Source organism: Patagioenas fasciata, chromosome 2 (genome assembly GCF_037038585.1).
Source record: "Patagioenas fasciata isolate bPatFas1 chromosome 2, bPatFas1.hap1, whole genome shotgun sequence".
Classification (NCBI taxonomy): Eukaryota; Metazoa; Chordata; class Aves; order Columbiformes; family Columbidae; genus Patagioenas; species Patagioenas fasciata.
In genome coordinates, this window is record NC_092521.1 from 95,911,735 (window position 1) to 95,934,108 (window position 22,374).

General features: G+C 42.3%; 1 protein-coding gene across 5 annotated transcripts in view; it reads right to left on the bottom strand.

The window, feature by feature from the left end:
• Positions 1-22,374, bottom strand: part of JARID2 (jumonji and AT-rich interaction domain containing 2) — a 225,347-nt gene that overhangs the window by 66,234 nt on the left and 136,739 nt on the right. For all 5 annotated transcript variants that reach the window (XM_065832129.2, XM_071804596.1, XM_065832130.2 and 2 more), the window contains exon 4: positions 197-366. Coding sequence is in view for 1 of the 5 variants with exons in the window: in XM_071804596.1 (XP_071660697.1) it covers positions 197-366 (170 nt within the window). In the remaining 4 variants the exon portion in view is untranslated. The remainder of the gene's footprint in view (positions 1-196; positions 367-22,374) is intronic.

The following is a 22,374-nucleotide window of genomic DNA, read 5'->3' on the forward strand; positions in this document are numbered from 1 at the left end:
CGGCCTCATTTTGTGGTCTTTATAACCCTGAACTTGAATGCTTCTGCTGCAGATGCAGTCAAATTGCTGAGAATTGAAATGTGCACAATATATTCAAGTGCAGCACCAGTACACTTGTCTAGCTGCTAGCCAGTGTGCAGTGCTAAAGCTTGTTCTTTGAATGAGACTGTCCCCCCAGCTGCTGTGAAATTCCTACCTCGAAGACAGAGGAAAGTGAGAAAATCTTCTGTCTTGGGCTTCCTTTTGGAGAGGTCAGAAATCTGAGTGGCGGGAGGGGGTAACAACGGCTCCACTATCTTTATTGGAGTTGTGCTGGGACTGTTTGGCTGGGACTGAGCAAACTTCCTTTGTGCTTGCAGCCTTGGCCTGTGGAAACAAGAGCATATCAGAAGCATGTTAGGCAGAACTTGCAGGAGAGATGTCAGAACATAAAAATCCACTGTTTAAAAAGAAAGCGAGAGCTAAATCCATCTCCTACCAATATAATATCCCAGTCTGGGTCAATTGCGAAGACAGTATTTTATTTGCTTCACCCTTTGGTATTTTCTGCAACAATTTGGAAAACCAGAAAGAGAACATCTTGACTATAAAATCTGTGACTACTGTTTCATATGTTCCAAGTATTTCCTTGCACATCATACAATTACAGTTTACCATTCACTTATTTGGAAATTAAATCTGTATTTTGCACCATGATAATATCTCTTTTTTAAGTGTTAGTGTTCTTTGCTTCTTGTTTTTAATTAATTTACAAATGAGGCTTATTTTAGCCCCATTAAGGTTTTAATTTATTCCAATCTGCTCAAATCTGATTTACATGGTAAAATTCATATTAACAGTTAAAGTATCTATGTTAGTGCCCAGTTCTACAAAAAGAAACCAAAACCTTCAAGGAAAGATATTTTTGACAGGGAAAATATCAGGTAAAAGCCATTAGATATTTGTTCCCTTGACCACATCCTAGAAGACGGTATGCTAGGAGGTCTGAAGTGGGGTTAAGTAGTACTTGTGAGAAATTTGTAAGAATGAACGACATGCATGGAGTGAATTTGTCTCAGTCCTGGTACCGGGTGATGGACTGACACTGATAAGTTTTAGAGCATGCCCAGGTACGGCTACGGGCAATGAACAGTTGCAGGTGGTTTTGGCAGTCAGGCTGCAAATTATTTCAAGCCTATCTGAGGGGCGTGATTAACTGCTAGGTGGCAATGAATATGATTTTCTTTAATATGTCTAGAAAGCCATTTGGTAATAGGGAAAGCACTTTGGGGCAGGACAGATACCCAGAGGGGGTGTCGCTGGGAATCTGGCTCAGCTCACCATTTAAGAACATGCTAATTTCTCACTTAAGCAACTGGGATTCTAATTATGATCTTTATTACAGCTTCAAAAAGGAGAGAAGCTACTGAAAGAACTTAAAACCTCATTGAGAAAGGATGCAATTTTATGTCATTTTCTTCCCTAATAGCAGAGTATTTACATAATGTCAAACTGAAACACATATCAAATAACACCAAAGGAAAAGCCAGGTCTTGTCACTCCGCAGTAGGCTTGACTGTTATGACTCAAGGAAAGCACAGTTATCATTCAGTGAGGATGAAACACCTAACTGGCAAACCTTTTCTTCTTCATGGATATTAAACTTAAATCGGTGCATAAGAGGTTCGTTACTGTATTTTAAAATTCTGCTATTTTGTGGCTAAAATAGAAAAAAAACACATTGAAAATCCCGGCAGTGTTTGTATATGTATATACGCGTCCCCCAATGACAAAAGAACAAAAGTAGCATCAGCAATTTTCTCCCTGAACTGCACATAAAATTGTGCATGTCCTCACTGTCCAACCCTCAACCCGAAATAACAAAAAACACCAGCCACTCTTTCTGCTTATTTTCATCTTCTTAATGGCAAATATAGCACTGTATGTGTATTTTTTTTTTTTATCATGGTGCTTATAGTTTGTGAACTGGAACTAAAAGACTGTTTCCTCATATCTGTGAACAATTATCTTTCCAGAATGAAGGTCTTGTATAGATCTGCCTGTATATCCCCAAAATTACTCAAATTGCCTTGCAAAGCTCTACTCCTTCAAGCAGACAGAGGACTCTCATGCAGGATGAATAGGATTTCAATTTCAACCCACTGCATTTGTATCACAAAAAAACACACCTGCAGCCAGAGAAAAAGATGCTTTGTGTTGGCTTCTGTTTCGCACATAACGCACGCTCCATCGCCAAAAAACAGACTATAAAGGTTAGCAAGCAACCCTGCCTGCTGCTCTTATCCGCAGAGTGATTTTTCCCCATCGATGTGCTTCCTCAGCTGGGCTGTTGAAAACATAGGCTATCCACTCACCGCATCTCTGAAATTACCTGCTCAAATCTCATGTGATCAAAGATAAATAGCAGGGAGGATTCCACAACCACCACCATTGAAAGGGGGATTAGGGAATGACTTGCAGGTTCAGCACAGGCATGAAATGAAATAGCGAATTGAAAACACTTTGGTTTGTTCTGTCTTTGAAAAGGCACTCTGCTAGCTCCCTTTCCCCAGTACAAACAATTCCCCACTGATGTTGATTCCCCATTTCCCATGGGACTTGCAGCCTGGCCTGGCAGCACCGCTGACTCTTTGCTACGCACCACACCGCTGACTCTTTGCTACGCACCACACTGCTGCCCAGGGGCCCTTCATCTCAGCAAGGACAGTGAAAACACCTGACCTTCCCTCCACCCAGCTTCAGGCGATGACCGTGAACTTTGCCGCTTCCCAGGGAGGCTGCTGAGACCTGTTGTTATTCGGTCAAACGTCTCTGAGATGCTTCCTCTCCTGCATACAAATTTGAAGCACCTCTGCTGATATTTGCCGTGCTTCCTCCTGCCTGGTTTGCACTCACCGCTGCCACAAAAACAGGCCTGTTCCTTCCAAAATATCCTTTTTTTATTAAAAACCTTAGCAGTTACGGGGCGTGAGAATCACCCATTTGATTTATGAATGCTAGTGAAAGATTATACCCTTTTGTGATTGCAGCATCCTGGAGGTTTCTGCAAGGACTACTGTTTTGTGCAATGATCAACAACTGCTCCACAGGCTTCTGCCTCAATGCCTGGGAGTGTACAGTGAGCCATAAGCAAGAAACAAGCTATTCCATAGCTACAACACATTGAGATGAGGCATCGAGGCTAGGAAAGAAAAGGCAAACTTTTAAGCAGCCTTTGCTCCAACTCCATATAAAGATGACGAGTTTCAAAGGTGGGCCAGCAAGGGAGAAACATATGCATTTCAAAACACAGGCAACAGTTTCCTTGTGAAGCAGTGCATGCATCTTAACAACCTCGGATGCCCCCATGAAAACCTCTCGAAGCATAAAACCAATTATTTCGGGTACGGTTTAATGTTTCACTTAATCCAATCTACGCATGAAGCTGCTGCCAAAAAAGGAGGTACCCCCTTCCACTATGGTTACATCAGATCAAGCGTAGCAGCCCGTCATACTCACACACCACTTCTGAGCAAGGCAGAATAGGTAAGGAAGTGATATAAGTGCTCAGGAAGACATTTTGCGTGTGATAAACACATAACACCAGCAGTGTGGCTTTGCTCTTTGCAAAAAATGTTGTTTGCATCCTCAAAATAAATCGCTCGCTCTGTCCTCATTGAAAGGGTAGAGGGAAGAACTCAAAATAGTAGCACATCTACGCATCATGCAAACACCCAACACGCAGCCAGAAATACTCAGACTATTTAAAAATAAATAGTAATCCACGTTCTCTCAACAGAATGTTATTTTCCTTCTACCTCTGACAGAAAGTTCAAAAAAGCCTCAGCCCAAGGAAGCCTCAGCTCCTCTTGGTACACTTCTCTTCTACTGAAATGACTGTTTAGGTCCAAGACAGCAAATAACATCCAGAGACTAAAACTCCACAACAAAAATATCCCGAATGTACAAACTCAGGCTAGGCTACAAAACATTTCTCTCCAACACAAAATATACTTTTTGAAGCTTTTCTAGACTGGAATTCATTTTTAGTTGAATGTTTTAAGCAAATTGTATTCTTTATAATCAAAGCATTGGTTTGTGCTAGCTAAAAATACTTCCGAAATGTCTTTTTAAATAGATACCCTAGCACCATTCCTTTAGCTTGTAGAAAAGAATATGTTTAGGAAGAAAACACCTACTACACAAAGGCGGTCTTTTCTTTGCAAAGCAAAGCTCAGGCTAGTAATACCAGTCTGTGTTAAATTTACTAAATGGATACAGCGCATGCTGTGTTCTCTACAAACCAGTTATTATATTATCAATATGCGAGATTTAGTTGTACATCGGTACAAAATACGATTTTCAGTTTAGCACTCCATAACTCCTAAGTGAAAGCAAAGCAGAAGTATTATAAAATATACACAAAGAACAATATGCACAATTGCATTGATAATATATATGCATTTGTACTAATCTATTTATAGTGAATTCTGGGGTCGAGAAGTTGCGCTCACCCCTAAACTTCTTAATTAGGAAGAGATTTGCAAAACAAACTATGTTTTTCAAATGTTCTCTAATCTCCAGTAATCTGCAGGTTTTCACAAAACTTCTTACTTGCTATGTACTACAATATTTGCTTGCTGTTTGGTCTCACAACCTTTCACGTACTCCTTGAACTTCACTTTCAGCTCCGTTGTTTCCTGCTTTTCTGTTGCATGATGTTTATGCTTTTTGTAACGGCACCACTAGAGTCAGATTTCCAAACTCTATAGGAACCGTAGCTTAAGTACTTGCTTGAGTGTCACAGTTTCTCAATTAATTCCCATTTCCCACTTCAACACAGTGTTTTTCACTTTCTGAGCTGCTAGCGAGCAGCCTACAAGCTAAAGCGGAGGAATCTATGCCTCTGTCTTTCTGAAAAGCAGTGCTGGTATTTGGTTACTTTGACTTTGCAATGTATTTGTAGATATTAACTTTAATCACATTAAAATTACTACCACTAACTAGCAGCGATTCAGCTGGCATTAGTTTTCACCGAACACTGCTTAGATAGTTAGGAATACAGATTGATTTAGTGCCTGATCTAAGACTGGTTGTTGAGGAACCATCCTCTATCAAAACATACCTTTAAATGAGGAGAGTTTGGCTTTCTTGTTATTTCTCTGTTCAGCTTTGCAGTTCATGGAACTCTTTCATTATTATGCCCCTCAAACTGGGCAGCAGATTCCACGCAATGTATATTTACTTTTTTCCATTTGGGGGTTTGTCCTCGCACAGATACAACTCAGGTAAGTCCTGTGACACCCTTTCCATGTTGTTGTCTAAACCTGACTGTTCCATACAGCTACAGTCACAGTTGAGCATCATGGCTGTCCTTCCACCAGCCACTAGCACCCATTATAAGGAGGGCTCTGACACAGATGGGCACTCTACCCCATAGGTCTTTGCTTTTCTGCTGATCACTCTGCTAATATCACCATAATCTCCCCTCTGCTGTGTACCTGGGCTATTTATTTCCTTACTATGACATTTTGCTGATGTGGCAAAATAGTTATCTCTGAGTTTTACCTGTCCCTACTCCTGATCTGGATCAGGTTTGAAGTGCACTGTCTTTTGTTCTCATCAGACCTGATACACAACTTACGCGTTCAGTTTAAGTGCACAACACTCGGTCTAGTGCACAACATGCCTGTATGCAAAGATTCATTTATGTGTGCGGTTTTGTTTATTAAAAGGTAAACATATCTGAAAGTGATAGGCTGTAGATACGTTCTGCCCTCATTAACAAAAAAAAAAAAGTAGCAATTTAGGCTTTAATAACCAGGCGTCTGCTACAGATCAGATGATTATCAAGTGTGTAATCTCTAGTTCAAACAAAATCAACCTTGTGACAGGCACTTCTAGGCAAGCCCAAGGTGAGCATGCAAAACTTGGTCCTGGACGTATTATTCATGGGACAACCAGGAAATCCTTATCGCACTAAGTGGAATAGCTGGCTTTTAAAACAACATATAATACAGCCTTGGGCAAAGTGGGAGCTTTAAAAAGCTGCTGGACACTATTTAACCACCACCTACCATGTTAACTGTGGAGAAACTGGACAACTCCAGCCACCACATATGGGCCTTGTATACACTCCAGCTCACATATGTTGTGGCCACAACGATATACAGATGTGGGCCTTGCCTGCTAGACTGGGGCCCATACTAGACGGTATAGAAGAAGCTACAGAAAACTAAGACTGCATTCGGATTTCGGCTATGGATCCAGGCAGTTCAGGTGTTTTAGTAGTCTAGATAATCTTGAGGGGGTGAATCACACTGGATACTAATGCCTTGAGTTTTTGTCCTGAAACATCCATGGTGGCCAGGGAATTTTGATGCTACTCCAATGTAGCAGCAGGATTTCCCAGTGTGAACTTGAGTTCCCTCCATAGACCTCAGGATACAGAGAAGCAAAGATAAACAAGAAACAAGCCCCAAAACCAGAAAGCATCATTAGTCAAACTTGCAGCCCTTCTTTCTCCAGGAGTGTGGGTCTCCTCTCATCCTACTGCTGCAACTGGTTTTAGTTGGACATGATGCAAGAACAGCCCATGCTTATCACATGCCATTGGCGTCACAGCAGCCCTGTTCACAGGGTTGCAAACTCTCTTGTCATGCTCAAATGAAAACAGGACCCTGAGTTATCAAGGCACAACCCCAGCACAATATAATTACGAAACCACACATCTGCCTTCAAGCATCTCCAGCAGGTGGAGAAAGGTCGCTTTAGATTTAACGACATTCGTTACCATGAAATACTCCAACACTTCCACCCATCTCATGTGCCAGTGTCCATTGCAAGGGTTTATCCACGGAGGGTTTATCAGCTGCTGCCCAGGAAGACGAGCAGTGGGAGCATAATAAATGATGGCAGATGAAAGAAGCTCCCAATAAGCTGTTTTCCTACAATGAGCTGCTTCTGTCATCAGAACACACTACAGCAACTGTCCTGCAGACTGTCCAGAAATCCTGCTCCAAAGGCTTATTCCTCTACAAGTGGATGAGTTGGACAATCTATTTCAGCAAGTCAATGGCTCTTTTAAATCCACTTTCTCCAGGGTTGTTCCACCTGAGATCAGACAGGAATTCTTCCTCCTCCACACAGGCATGTGGTGAGCTGTACATGGCAATAGATGGCAGAAGAGATCCTTCTGAATACTGGAGACAGGTGGTGCCACCCTTCCTTTGTCCTGCAATAGTTCTTCAAAATTCCCATTTTGGAGTAACTTCATTTCTACTCTAAGAACACGGGCACGGGTACTTTAACCTTTGACTGCTACCGCTTGTACTCCCGCTGTGTCTACACTGCAACCACATTGCAGGTTGCATAAAGCCACCCAGGCAAAGTCTTCAAATTCATCAGTCCACATGGGAATCCAGCAACAACACTGCAGACACTTCACTGTGGGTCCAACACACGCACCTCTCAAAGGTCCTGGTTATTCCCGACACCCTAGCCACCACAGCCAACCGCGTTCAGCTGGGCCAGCTCAGATACACTCACACAAGCTACAAATGTGCATAGTAATGCAAAAGAATCCCAACTGAGAACGGACAAGAAACAGGAATGTACTCCAGCAGTCCATTTTGGAGGGGGCTGTGTCCTGGATACATCTCTTTCCTTACTGTTCTTTGGGCTATGCATGCTGTAGAGACTGTTCGCTAGAGATAGCTTATGATAGTATAAAAGACAAGTTGACTCTTTGTGACTAAGCTACAGCAGAAGTCACGGCATTAGTGCGGATCAGTACCGAGTGCCATATGACGAGCATTTATTTTAGCAGCACCGTTGGCTTTGGTAGCTTCTGGCTCCTCCCCGCGCTCCCTCCTGTGCACAGCTTGCTTCTGCTCCCGCGCCCTGCTCTGGAGCCATTCTTCTTCTGCAGCCTCTCTCATCTCCGACTCCTGCTTCATTCTCTTCACCAGAGTGCCCCGCAAGCTGCTTACCAAGCACAGCCGAGCACGGACACCTACAGACGCGCTCGGCAAATGGAGACTTGAGTTACTGCTTGCTGCATCCAGAAATGGGGCCTCCCTCTCTTCTCTAGTAGCGTGACCCAAGACTCCCTGCTGCTCAGCTTGAGCCAAACCCACCACCCCATACCAGCAAGTTTCGCAGGAAGAGCGTCACCAAGGAGTGATGTTAGGCTAGGCCTGTCATTTTATGCCATGCTGTTGCACAGAGAAGAGCATCACCACATGCCAGAAAATTAAAAGGCAAAACCACAGCAGCAGAAAAAGACTTAAGGAACTCGTTCAACATTTGCTTGTTTTTTAATAATCACTAGCAGATGCCTGAGTGAGTATTATGTCCTGACAAACTTCTCTTCAAGGAGAAAACCACAAAAATAAAATTATTTTTTCACATTAAACCATGTACTGGAGGCAAATAAGGCCACACTAACAAACACCTCCCACACTGGAAGAAGGATGCAATTACCAGTTCCCTTGCACGCTCTCCACCTACTGGCAAAGAACCAGCAGCGTCCTGTGCCTGGACTCACTGCAGGTGAAAGAGCAAATGAATCTTCCTGTTTTCCTGATACTCTGTAAAGCCAGTGTGAGGAAGCCTAGTGGTGTAAAATGGTTTCCCCCTTTCACCTCACCCACTCCGCATCATCAGCCTTCTGTCTGCACTGGATTACATGTAACAGGGACCTTGTTATCTACCATAGATGTTTTTTTCAGAAGCCCTTTTGGTCCTACCAAAAGACCTTCCACCCTACAGAAGAGAGTTTACAGAATGTTAAAATATGCACATTTTCATAAAATGTGAGCATTTCCCCCGCCTTCATTACACGGAAGTCAAAGCTACTTCTAGCACCACACACCATGCAAGTTCAGTATTCTTCTAGCATCATTTTCAGCATTCTCAGACATCTGAGAGACATCTGCAAATCCTGTTTGCTTCCCAGTTCCCAACCAGGAAACATTAAACAAAACCAGCACAGTTCAGATGACAGAGCTTCCCCACTCACACAACACCCTCTGGCACTATCCAAAACCCTGGTTCCTGATAAATTCAGTTCTGTTCTTTGTTTAATATCCCTCCTCAAAACGGTTGTAGATTCAGCCTGAATGGTGAATGATATGCCAAATAATACCAAACATATCAGCAGCTCCCTCCCTAGTAATTTGACCAACTGCTAAAACTCCAGAGGATTCAATATCAAAGCTGTGTGATTGAAGGAGAGTTTTGAGAAGCCTTTTCTCGACAATTGTGGGTATTTAAAAAAAAAAAAAAAAAAAAAAGTTATTTTACAGATCATTTCCTTCTTGTTTTCTGATCTCAGAAAAACATGCATACCTCAACTCTTGCAACCTTTCAACTTCATCCTAAAAGCAACTTGCCCTAGCCAGAAAGCCAGAGATTACATCTGGCAGAGATGTCAGAAGTAACAGTGTATGGATCATTTTAGCCATCATCTGAGTGGCTGAAAAACTTCCTGTTCAATTAAGTCCTCCATTAATCCCTACCATTTGAATAAAATTTTCCATCTGCTGCCAGGAAGTGATAAAAGTCACATGGTCAGTAGGTTGCAGGCATTTTAACCTCTTGCAGAGGTTGCAGCTTGCAATTTAACCACACCTGAAACCAGATATCTGCACTTCCCATGAGGCCGGCCCTTCCAAGGCTCCTCTACCATCTGGCTATTACCAGGGACTCAACATTTCTCTTGTAAAACTACATTGCCTAGACACACAGTGAGAAAAAATAAAGACACAAGATGTCCTATATCAGACTTTGTTCTGAAAAGTGAAGCAATTACTTTTTCACAAAACACCCATCAATCACATCTTGCCAAAATGATTACTAAATAGAAACACATAAATGAGCTACTGAGGAGGGGGGAAAAAAATCCATTATGTTAAACCTATGCTATCCTTATATAATTCTGAAGATGGAAGACAAACTTCAGCAGGTGCTATCTCCAATATTTGGTCTCTTTTCCTGTATCACTGTGATTTTTTGCATTAAGTTCCTCTTGGGAGCAAACTCCCCAGGAGTCAAACAGCCCATTCTTGCGAGTCAATCAGGCAGATGCAGTCGATTGTCCTGGTAACTCTGTTCACGTCTTCTTTCAAGCCATGCCACATCCTGCTACCAGTCAAACTGGCCTGAAAAGGAAAGGGGCCGTCCACCCTGCACCTCTTCTTTGAGGCTTGCTAAATCCCATGAGAGGGGGCTGGCTGGGCTGCCAGAGCACGCTGCCTTTCTCTTCTTCCTGAATGTCAGATAAACTAGTTGGGAACTAATGATATGGATGGAAACTATGGTAACAATTCCTGTGCCACCACAATCTATAGCCTTCCCCGCAGACTTTCTTTCTTTACCTGCAGTAGTAAGTATTCAATACTCTCCTGCTTCTTGCGGCGTGTCACACGCCCCTGCCTTGGGAAACTCTAGTAAAAAGATCCTAAGGTGCATATCAAACTCATTTTGCTACCAGGTAACTATAATAAAAACACATACACACACCAACTGTGTGTACATACCACGGATTTTTCTAGAAGCGACAAAAATACAGTCCCTCTTTTTTCACGGAAGAGTGAGATTTATCGACGCTTTATCTTCCCTACCATCCTCCTTACTTTTAGGATATGGTTGTATGTGAGCAGCAGGATGCCTGACATTCGATAGTACAACCCAGACAAACTAAGAACTTGCTGATGGTGGAGAGGAAAAGTCATACTCCTAGTCCTGCATTCCACTGTGGACTCAGACCAGGAAGGGATGGGAAATTCACCATCCAGGTGGGAGCAGGGAGGCAGGAGTGGGACCATACTTTTCTGGAGCAGTAAAACCACTGCATTGCCTCACCTGCATCTCTTGCACCCTCAATGAGGGGCTCAGTTTCGTTTAAGTAGATTTCAGCAAGGGCTGCTGCAGAAAAAAGTCACAGTATATGTTCCTCCCTTCGTCTCCAGCCACATGTTCCTGCTTGTGCCAGCACTAGAGCTCCTCAGACCCCATGACCAGCTGGCTGAGGAAGTCAATCTAGCTGCAAACTAATTTATAAGTTGATGCTTTTTCTTTGTCGGGTTGGGTTTCATAAGGACAGAAGTGCTGGTGTTGGCACAAAAGAGGCAGCAGGAACTAACGGAAAGGAAGAACAGGTCTGTCTTTTCCAGTAGCAGCTTGCATTAAGATCACCCTAAGCTGACTGAGAAACACATTAGTTACTGAACTGTAAAATCTGAATGGAAAACGTGTAGTGTGTAGTCCACTTCACTGACAATCCTTTTGCAACAAGAAGCCTAGTCTCAATGAAGATTTTGTAACAAGGAAGACAAATTTGGGTTTCTTTTTTTTCCCTCCACATGATAACCTTTAGTGTTTAGTTTTGTTTGTTTGTTTAAGTAATGACAAGATCTGACTTCCTGCACTTCTGCCCCCACGCGCAGATCACCCCCCACTCTTCCCTGTGCAGTCACAAGCAAAGCCCTAGCTTACAGGAAAGGAGAGCATGGCATCCTAGATGCCGTCTACACTGACAGTGGCAAACGCAGCTGAGCCACAGGAACCCTGAGCACTTGCTGATCTACGTGTCCCAAGGCCAAAGCATCCAGCTCAGTAGCGGCTGATGCTCTGGCTCCTCTGGAAGTGTCCCTGAGGGGTCGGTGCCCTGTCCTGGCCTGCCACTCATCAGCTGTACCCGGCCAGCACCTTATGCCAGGGCTCAGCCTGAGGGGACACCTGATAGCACGAGTCAAGGAACGGCCCCAAGAGCAGATCATGTGTAATTTCCAGGAACATACGCTTGCAACAACCTCAGGGTCACGTTCAGTAGGTGTCTCTGTCAGTCTAACCACACTCTAATACGTAGAGAGGAGACCATCTTCAGGTATTCTAATCTGCTGGCAACATGCACTTGTGACAGGCAGCGAAATGCCTTCCTCCTATAGCATTGAATTACAAACTTACCCTGGCACTTCCCGCTGTATAGATACGTACGCGCACACACACACATCAGCCTGCCCCACACCAGTGACACCTCGTCTCAAACACGAACTGCAACACTGAGCCTCAAACATGATAGCCCCAGTGCGCACCTTGCTCCTTGCTGCATCCTAGCACTTTTATTTGCAACCTGATCCTCTGCAACAGATTGCATACGTAAGCTCAAACTTCCCAGATCTGCATTTGTCACAGTCTCCTGGCAAGAGAGATTCCCGCCCATTGCTCCAGCTGGCCATGCCCATCTCTCAGACCTTACTGAGTCAAAATTGCTTCTGCCACAGCCCATCGATAGCATCCACTCAGCCCCAGCCTCCACAGCCAGAGATGACAGGAGGCCCCTCAGCAAGGAAAACCCAACCTCACTAAGCAGAGTCTGGTAAATCTGCCCAAAAAGGTCCAAAAGTCTGCAGTGCTCCCTAGCACTGCCTCTCCTCCCTGGCAGCACTGAGCCAACGTTTAGTCACTGATTTACTAGGAGTCCTCAGGCAAATTACTTTGCTTTTCTGTCCCTTTTCCTGGCTGAAATTGAATGTTGACCAAAGGAGGGCAGGCAGAAAGATTAAAATCCTATGAAAAAAGGTGCGTGCGTGCACCCATGCCTGTTTAAATCCAATAAGGACTTGAGCCCAGCTTGCGACCTGAGTGTGCAATAAATAGGTCATGGCAGAGCGCTCCCGCACAGGAGTGGCAAAAAATTGCCAATTGCTTCAGCTGTGGCCACTGGTGAACATTTGATGAACTCTTGGCACCAGTTCATTTAGCTCTCAAAAGCCATGCATCTGGAAGGCAAGCGGTGAAAACGCCACGCAAAACCCCACCAAAGAACGAAAGAAGTGAAATTGGAAAGAGCACTTGAGCAATAAGAGAAAGCAGGCAATAAAGAAAGTTAAATTGCAGGAGCAATAAAGAAAGTAAAACATTGTGGGAGACTGTAAAGAGCCGTCAGTATGTTCAGGAAAGTGGAAGTTACCTGAAAATAAAATGGAAATCCTGTGAGGACCAGATGACGGAGGAGAGAATGGCAATACAGCCGACAATATGCCTCATTAGAAAACTGCAGAAATCTGACAAAATATGCAATCTTTTTTATACCCAGCCAACCACTGAGCCACAGGTAAACAAATATGGGGAGGATTTCATAAAGCCCTTGAGTATTTTTCTGTATTTTAAATTATATTAATTATGGGTTCAGTAGCTAGGGATACTGTTGAAAATAACAAACAAATGTAACCACAATGGCTTGTGTTAAGTGACTGCCCTTAGCACTAAAGGAAACCTTAATAGCTTGAAGGTGAGAATTAAGTCAACAAAGTCAACAAATAAAATAAATGCATCTTTTATCACACCATTACCAAGGGAAGAAAATGCCAAAAGGCAGAACTAGAGATGCTTCTCCTGAGGCCTTGCTGGCAACACAAGACTGCCCCAACTTAATTAAGTTTTGTTAAATCAGTCCAAATCCACATGGGCTGTTATGGGTTAAGAGTAGGTTAAAGCAGTGCCTTGTTGACAAATAAATCAAAAAGACAGCCTGTCCATACAGCCTCTTGCATCAGTTTAACTTCATTAATTTAAAAGCTACATCTCAAGTTAAATTAACATAAGCCATCTAGAAATCCCAGCAAAGCACCACCACTAAGTCTTGAATGATTCTATATCAGTAAATAAAAAAATCACTTCTAAAGCTATCCTAGATTCCAGCCCACCTAACTCCATGACCTGTTGTCTTTCTGTGATGGCTTTCCACTGCAGAAGGAGGCAGATTTTGTCTTAGCTAGAAATTTACGCTAAAATTTCATCTCTAAATATTCAAGTTCTATACTTCCGTAAAGGTACTGACTCCAACTTCACATTTTGAATGCATTCATGGGCAATATTAAAAACACACCAGACATCCCTGGTCTCATACAGGGCTCAAAGTACAGGTATGAGTTTTACTGAACGTGCCAATCTATATTTTTGTGTATTCATCAAGGCTCTCCCCACCCACCAGGGACTTCTTGCAGCCAGGCAGCTTTAAAGTGTTCCAGCTCTTCCATGCATCACCGTTACATAAATCTGCAAGATTAGAAGCTACACCAGAAATAACTGGCCCACTAACAATATCCCTCTTCATAGCCATTCCATGACCTTGACAACATGACACAACCAATCCGGTTCACAAAGCTTTAAGCTGAATAAAATTAAACTATATTGGTAAGTTTTACTTTACTCAATGTTTTATAAATGCATCTACACACACACGCACACATACATATATGTGTAATCTGCAAAAAAAAAGCGAGGATTGGAGACAATGATCAGAAATACGAATAGTCAATTTTTAGATTACTATAATAAGCTTTGCAGAAGGTATTTCATAACTTAATAAGATAATAAACCATCATAATGAACTGCATTTTACATACCTCTCCCTTTCCCTGAGGGGAAAGAAAAGCTTTAAAAACAATCAAAAAAACAAAACTCAACACTCCTCCAGACTTAATAAGGAACCTATCCTACCAAACTGGTGAACCAGACACCATAATACCTACAAAACATGCCTCTGAGGGAACTGAGAGTTTAAGCAAGTTTCCAGCTGTAGCCCTTTAAAGAAGGTTTTCTAAACTCAAATGAAAACGATGGAGTGCCATCACCCTCCAAGTATAGATACAAAGCAAAGCAGCTGTTGTCACATTGTCTTCTTCAATAAGACAAGAGAAGTGGAGGAGATCTGTGCTGTCAATCCCCACCACAGTGGCCACAACGTTCCCTGGGTCATAGAGGACAAGCAACAAGTCAGGGCAGCTCCTACTTTACATCTCCCTCTCAGCAGATAGCAGGGAACACTCTACAAGTATTTCTTGGCAATATTTCCATGCTCTCCATTCCATTTAGTGAAGGAAAATCATGCAGAGGGCACAATCTTTAGATCAGCTATAGCTGACCCAGAACATCATTCTTCCTGATCTAGACAACTTCAATGGAGAGTGAGACAAACCAGAAGCCAGGGTTCCTCATTACTTAAATGAATCATTGAACACCACTATAAAGCAAAGTGCTACTCTCCTCTTCCTCAAATTGCCATGCTTCTAGGCAAGAAATACAATTTAAAACTATGGCACCCGAATTTATAGAATCTCAGGGAGAAAAAAAAAAAAAAAAAAAGGGTGGTGAGGGAGATACCTGTCTACAAATGCCATGCACGTAGTGGTATAAATAGGGTAGATGATGTGCATGGCCTGGGGAAACAAGAGTCATTTCTGCATCAAGTGGTGGGATGCAGTAGAGTGCAGGAGCTCTTCAGGAGAAGCAGACGGGGTCTACAGTACACAAAATGCTATTCCAGAGCAGCGCAGGTGGACTGTAAGTGTTATCAAAGGGGACTTCAGATGACTAAATTGATCCGCTATCCAAAAGAAATAGCTATTCCTTTTAGTACCATCTCCAATAAAAGAACAGCTATTCCCTTATTTCCTATAAGAACTATAAATCTTTCAAAAAAAATCAAAGTACTTTAAGGAGGGGGGACAAAACCAAACAAACACACACACACACCCCTTCAAAACCTGCAACTTTCAAAAGGGGAACTCCAGCAATTCTGCCTAACACACAGCATGGGAGGGCTCTGGGATGCCACTAGTCAGGGACTGGTTGCTACAGATGTCGTTAAACAGTTTGTTTTCATGAATAACACAAGATGCCTGTAGCATCACCAGTTTTACTATGTTAATTGTTTACCAGAAAACACAACTGTCTTATCTTTTATTAGCTGGCATATCTCAAGGTTCCCTGCCTTTATTTTTCTCTCTCTAGTACAAATGAGCACATTTACAAATAATACAAGTAATATACGTTACGGAGAAAATGAAGCTCACACTGCGGGACATTCATTGTGTGGAGGCTGGAAAATTTATAGCAATGATAAATGCATTAAGTTACGTTTCACGTATCATTAAGTAATGCAGAATTCTATCTTTAAAATATTCGACTCGATAGCACAGCCCTCTTAACAGAGGGGCGACCCCCCTGCAGACACAGCAAAGTGCCGCACTGCATTGTATAATAACATTTTCCAGAGGAATGAGCAGAGCGCTTTCTGTGATGCACGGGGAGCATACAAGCTGTCACTGTGCACTTGGCAGCATCTTCTATGGGGCCTGTGTAGCGGAATCAGGTAACTTGTGGGTGTATTAAAGGAAAAATAAATCACATTCAAGTAACATCCATGTTTTGAAACGCAGGTAGTGCCTAGCATCACTGCATCACCTAATTAAAATCCACATGAACTCAAAGTGCCACCCATCCAGAGGCAAACAACTCTCATGTTTGCACCTCAGATATCACCTTTTCCTACCTATCCAGCTGTTAGAGTGCGGCCCTGTAGTGTGACACCCCCTTTCTGTACCAGCTACACAGCTCTGATTTATATGTGTTGGCATACATCAGAGGATGGGAAGCGGGGGGAAGGAAGGGTGGCATGGGGGAGAAGAAACACAAAAGGCCATCTCATCTCATTCCACCGAAGAAGCCTCGAGGGCCTGTCAGCTGATGAGCTGTGCTGCTGGCAATGGGTATTGCCAGTGCTCAGACCTTCTTGCTCCGTGCTGCATCCACCCCAGCAGTGCAGATGAAAAATCTTCATAAATCCTACCTCTGATATTCAATCTGGAAAATAACCATTGCAACACAATGCTTTGGAGCTTTTCACTTCTACACTCATTAAAATAATTAAGGAACTGAGACTGACATTAGTTTTTCTGTGGGGTTTTCCACATCCTCGTTAAAAGGTTCCATGGCCGACATGACTCAGAAATTTAGAGCTCATTATACAGAACCACCTAAATTAGTATTCTGTTCAGGGGCTTAATAGGTATTTAAGCAATGTAAGAGACAGGTTTTCTTTTGTTCTATTTTAATTGATAGAATAAACTGTATTCAAATGCTCAGAAAGTCTCACTTGTCTGCAAAGCAGAGAGAGCTCAATGAGCTGAGCACAAACAGTCCTAGGACCCTTTGTTGCCAATAAGGCAAATGAGACCAGTGGGTTTCCTCCACCATCTCCAAACCCTTCATAATTAAAGATAGCAGCTCACCTAATGTTCAGGAAATGCCGTAAACATTTGTTTTCATTAAGGCTCATATTGGGAAACCATGCAGATTCTGTTGAATAAAACCTAGTAGAAAAACACTTCAGTAGAAAAGGCTGGGATATTCCAAAGAAACAGCAGATTAAGGAACAAACAAATAAGAAAACAAAGCAGAAAAGTCAGCAACTAATTCACGCATCCTGGACTGTCTAACAATCACTAAAGAAGTACAGAGAAGAACACAAACAGAAAACAGATTTCTGTTTTGAGAACTAAAGGGTTTGGTGCTTTTCGTATAAAATTACAGCAAATCGTCAGAAGACGTTACCTCAGAAGAGCAAAACACTCTTCATACTATGTTAAAAACAAGAACCTGAGTGCAAAAAGCGTAAGAGAATTTGCTACCCTTATTAATTATTATTTGGGGAAAAAAAAAATCTAGGAAAGAAAATATGTTCTTCCTACATTTTATCTGGGCCCATGCCACGAATAACACTGCCCTATATCTTCAACACATGCCCTCCAAGTCCTGCCTTCTTGATATCTAAAGTAAACTCTAAAATATTGAAGGGGCAAGCGGCGAAGCAAATCTCTGCATACACACTACCCTGGCACTACTACTCACTGGTGGCAAAATCAATTTTTCTTCTGGAATCGCATTGCTAGAAAGCTTCCCATAATTTTCCACCCAAAAAGGTGCCTAACTCAAAAACTATTTAGTAGTAGAAAAAAAGATTCCTGAATGTGTGTGTGACCCCCAGCCTCCACATGAAGTTTTCGTCAATTTGTTTTTTACATTGAGAACATCAAGTTCTAAAATACGTGTTTCTGAGCAGCGAGAAGAGTCTTGGAGAAAAAAGCACATCCAGAGGACAGGAGAGATCAGAAATAGTGCAACAGTATCAGGGTCTGGAAATCTGCTCAGATGCTAAAATACTGTTGCCTGTCCTCATGTCAAATCTTACTTCAGCCCAAAGAGCCTTTAAGAACTGCTATATGAAGATACAGTATATATATGAAGATTAAATTCACACTTCCTTTTAGAAGACGGAGCAACGAGAACTTCTAATGAATTCCCTTTTAACTTGCCTTTTTCATGTACAAAATTAGAAATAATGATGTGACAGAGCTGCATTTCTAACAACATCAGAGCCCTGTCTCAGGAAAAGGATCTTCCTCTCCAAGAGCTGAGAAAAACAAAGAACAGCAACAGGTCCAGACCCTGACTTTCTCAACCATCCCAGCCCAGAAATATCCTTTCCCCACAGCAAGCGGACTGAGTATTTCAGCGGCGACCTCTCAGTGTTTTGCAGAAACTGGGATATTAGAGCCACAAAGATGATGAAGGGAGTGTAACATCTCCCTTATGAGGAAAGGCTGAGGGAGTTGGGTCTCTTTAGCTTGGACAAGAGGAGACTGGGGGGTGACTCCATTAATGTTTATGAATATGTAAGCGATGAGTGTCACAAGGGTGGAGCCAGGCTCTTCTCAGTGACAACCAATGATAGGACAAGGGGCAATGGGTACAAACTGGAACACGTTAGGTTCCACTTAAATATGAGAGGAAACTTCTTCTCAGTGAGGGTGACAGAACATTGGAACAGGCTGCCCAGGGAGGTTGTGGAGTCTCCTTCTCAGGAGACATTCAAAATCCACCTGGACGCCTTCCTGTGTAACCTCATCTAGGTGTTCCTGCTCCGGCAGGGGGATTGGACGGGATGATCTTTTGAGGTCCCTTCCAATCTCTAGCATTCTATGATTCTGTGATTAGCATACAGCTGCTTCCCAGGTTCACAGAGGCCTGTGAACAGGACATAAAAACCTGACAGAGAAGCAAAGCAATCTGAAGATAGAATATAGCGCCAAAGAATGAGAGACAGACATGTACAACAAACAGCTAAAGCAGTTAAATTTCCTGAAACTGGATGGTTTCAGAGTTGGGGGTGGGGAACTATCATGCAAGAAGAAGCAACTCAGAACGTGAAAATAATGACTGTAATTTGGACTAACGTTCCATATTGGGAAGTTTCCATGACTGAAAGAAGTGGAAGCACAGCATGGTTTAGGAAACACGGGGAACTTTTGTTATGTGAGCTACTTTCATTGAATTACCCTGTAATAGCAAATAAAAATGTGTAGAAGAGATTATTCCTTTTTTACTATGAATGACACATACTGTTTGTACTTCCACTATATTAGTAACCCTGTGCATAAGTCACAGCTCCAGAGGAAACTATGTGATACGGGACCTCCAGCACCAACACACACTCAGCCCGAAAGGCTCGGAACGCACAACCCCGTGGGTGAAGAGGACATCTCTCTCTACGACTAAAATGATCGAGTACCCACCAAGCATGAGACCCAGATCAGCAGCCTTCTGCTCAATAAACACTTAATTCCTCAGAGTTCACACTGACCAACCTCAACAAAGGCAGCAAGCAGACACAAGCCCAGTAAGAGCTCGGGGAAATACACGGCAGTGAGTACGTGGCATCACTTTCTGATGGCTCATTGTGTGATGTAAAACTCCAGCACATGTAGAAGAACATAATTGAAAAGGAAAATAAACAAGATTCTTTGCTGAAGAATATGGAAAAACAGAAAGATATTAAGCAGGGCTACTCCAAGTGCAGTCAAAACCAGGGGCACTTAATTTACAGCATTCTTCAGCCTGCAGACATCTTAGGAAAATGCCACTGAAATCAATAACAAATAACCACTGTCTCTCAGTGGATCCAGGAGTTAACTCTTGTTATTTAAAAATGGATTTGAATGCAGTTGTGCTGATAAAGCATTCTCAAAATCCTCCTTCAGGGAGATAATTACTTTTTTGTTTATTTATGAATGTCTGTGTTAATTTAATATCAGAACAAGGAAGTGGAGACATAAATGCGTAAATCCCAAAATAGAAGCACATACATAAGTAAAACAGATATAAATAAATACTATGGCATATTTTTACTCTTCAAAACAATAAACAAATATTACTCTGATCTTAAATTCCTCAAAACTCTGCCAATTAATTTTGAAGATGGAAGAGAGATACAGTTATTAAGTTATGTGCAAGAATTTGAATATGCATGTTCCCTACCCTGTACCTACAGCACTTGGCTACTAGGAGATACTGTGATTTTACTGCATGAAGAAGAAAAAATGTTTGAATTCATGTTTGAGTAGGGTCCTGTGAATGTAAGCTTCAAGGAAGAAACAACCCTTTTTTTCATTTGTTCTTTCTCTGAATTACTCCAGTTAATTCACCTGATTAGAAAAGCGTGGCCTGTACTCAAATGCTATCTCCCCTGTTTTTCCATTTCTCATCTGATTCACCTTTAAAGTTTATTTTGTAGTCCACGTGGCAATTGGAAGCAATTAAATACTCTTAAACTGATACGGCCTGTAGCACATGTATCAAGAGTAAATTTGACTATGAAATTTCTATACAACAGAAATTAAATCAAACCAATAAAAACTCAACCTTGATTGCATGGTAACATTTGCCTAGGTATGACTCAATACTTACAATCTAATTTTCAGGTAAGGAGAGGATTTCATAGGCCTAGAGACATAAAAGCAAGGTTCTCGGAAACTGCGCCACACCTGCTTTGTCTTCTTGTTATCTTATGAATCAACCATGTGGGATGAACTAGATTTCAAGAAAAATCAACAGTGGTCAATTCTTCTAGCATAAGACAAACATAAGAAGTCCAAGCACACTGAGATACTGCAACTAGCAGGCCTGACTGGTTTCAGGCTTCTGACCTAAGAGTCAGGCGGTTTGAAAGACTCCTCAATCCCTGTTAAGAAAACTTCATGATTTTCAATGTGCAGGTGTAAAGATGACACTAAAAATAGAAGTAATCAAGAAAGTCCCAGCTGCTCACTTTCACAGCAAACTAGATGTATGCAAAAGAAAAACATGAGACTCCCTTCTAAAAAAAGAGTTGATTAAAATTTTAGAGTAATTTATTTTTAAATACATATTTTGCTTGACAACTTGCAGAACAAATTGTCACAGGGCCAGGAATAATCTACGGCATAATAAAACAGCACAGAATACAGAAAGTGAAGGACTTCAGAATCTTTCTCTCACCTCACCAGGAAAGAGGAACAACCAAAAGAGAGGAGATGTTTGCTCACTTAGAATAAACCCAAGAGCAACGTCACTCTGGAGGGCCAAGCCAATTGTGGCAGCCTGCCACCTTCCAGAGGGGAAAGCGCTGATGCTCCTCTTCTTCATCTTTCTCCCCATGGCCACGTCCACTGCACTTCGTGAGGTGCCCAAGGGGTCTGTCCCCAGGACCCGTCCCACTAACCGAGCAGAAAACCATCCACCTTCGCTTTTGCTAGGTGGCAAACCATGCCAGAGCCACCACAAATCAGGTCAGGGGAAGTACATTCCTCCTTACCACGTATCCCCTTGCTTCGTAGAAAGCTGTTGGGCTGTAATTTCAACCCAGTGCTCTCAAAAGAAGACAAAGTGATTTGCATTATCTGACCAACAGCCCAAGGTAGGGTATTTATCCAGTTGTAAAACATAGGGAGCTCTCAGTAAGCTTCTGACTGTAGAAAGTCACAGATGGGAAGTGGTGGAGTCACTCTTCCTGAAGGTGTTTAAAAGGCTTTTAGAGGAGGTTCTTAGGGACATTGGTTTAGTGCTAGTTAGGTTATGGTTGGACTTGATGATCCTGAGAGTCGCTTCCAACCAAAATGATTCTATGATTCTGTGACAATGCTCAGCAGGCCAAAGGAAAACAGTGCAACATCACAATTCATAATTACCTAGGGCAAGAGTTCCATGAGGAAAAGGGAAAACCTCTGAAGATGCTGCTACTTTAAGAAACCAACATTTATCAAAACGGCAGTGCAGCTACACTGGCTTTCTAGGTGGGATTCCCCCTTGGCCAGGTAGTTGAGGTAAAACTTCTTGGAGAGCACACTTCAAATCTCTAAGTCACTCAACAACCACTGCCACCAAGTGAAACAACACTTCTCCAAGAAAAGGGATTCAGAAACAAAATAGTACACGTGCAAAGGAAAAATTTCCTGTCTCTGGCAGAATAGTTGACAACTCAAACATCCACGTTTCTCTGTTAAAGCTGGAACGTACAAAACTGCCTAAAGAGCAATCAAAATTACGATGAGGTGCAAAGAAAAGCCTCTCAGACTTAAAAGGCTAACGATGTGTTGTCTCGGTTTTCACTTCTTCATCAGACAAATTTTAACTTGCACCAGAATATGTTTACATTGAATTCCAAAAGCTGCCATTTTAAAATAAATAAATTCTAAAAGTCATTCTAGACACTCAGCATACATATATACA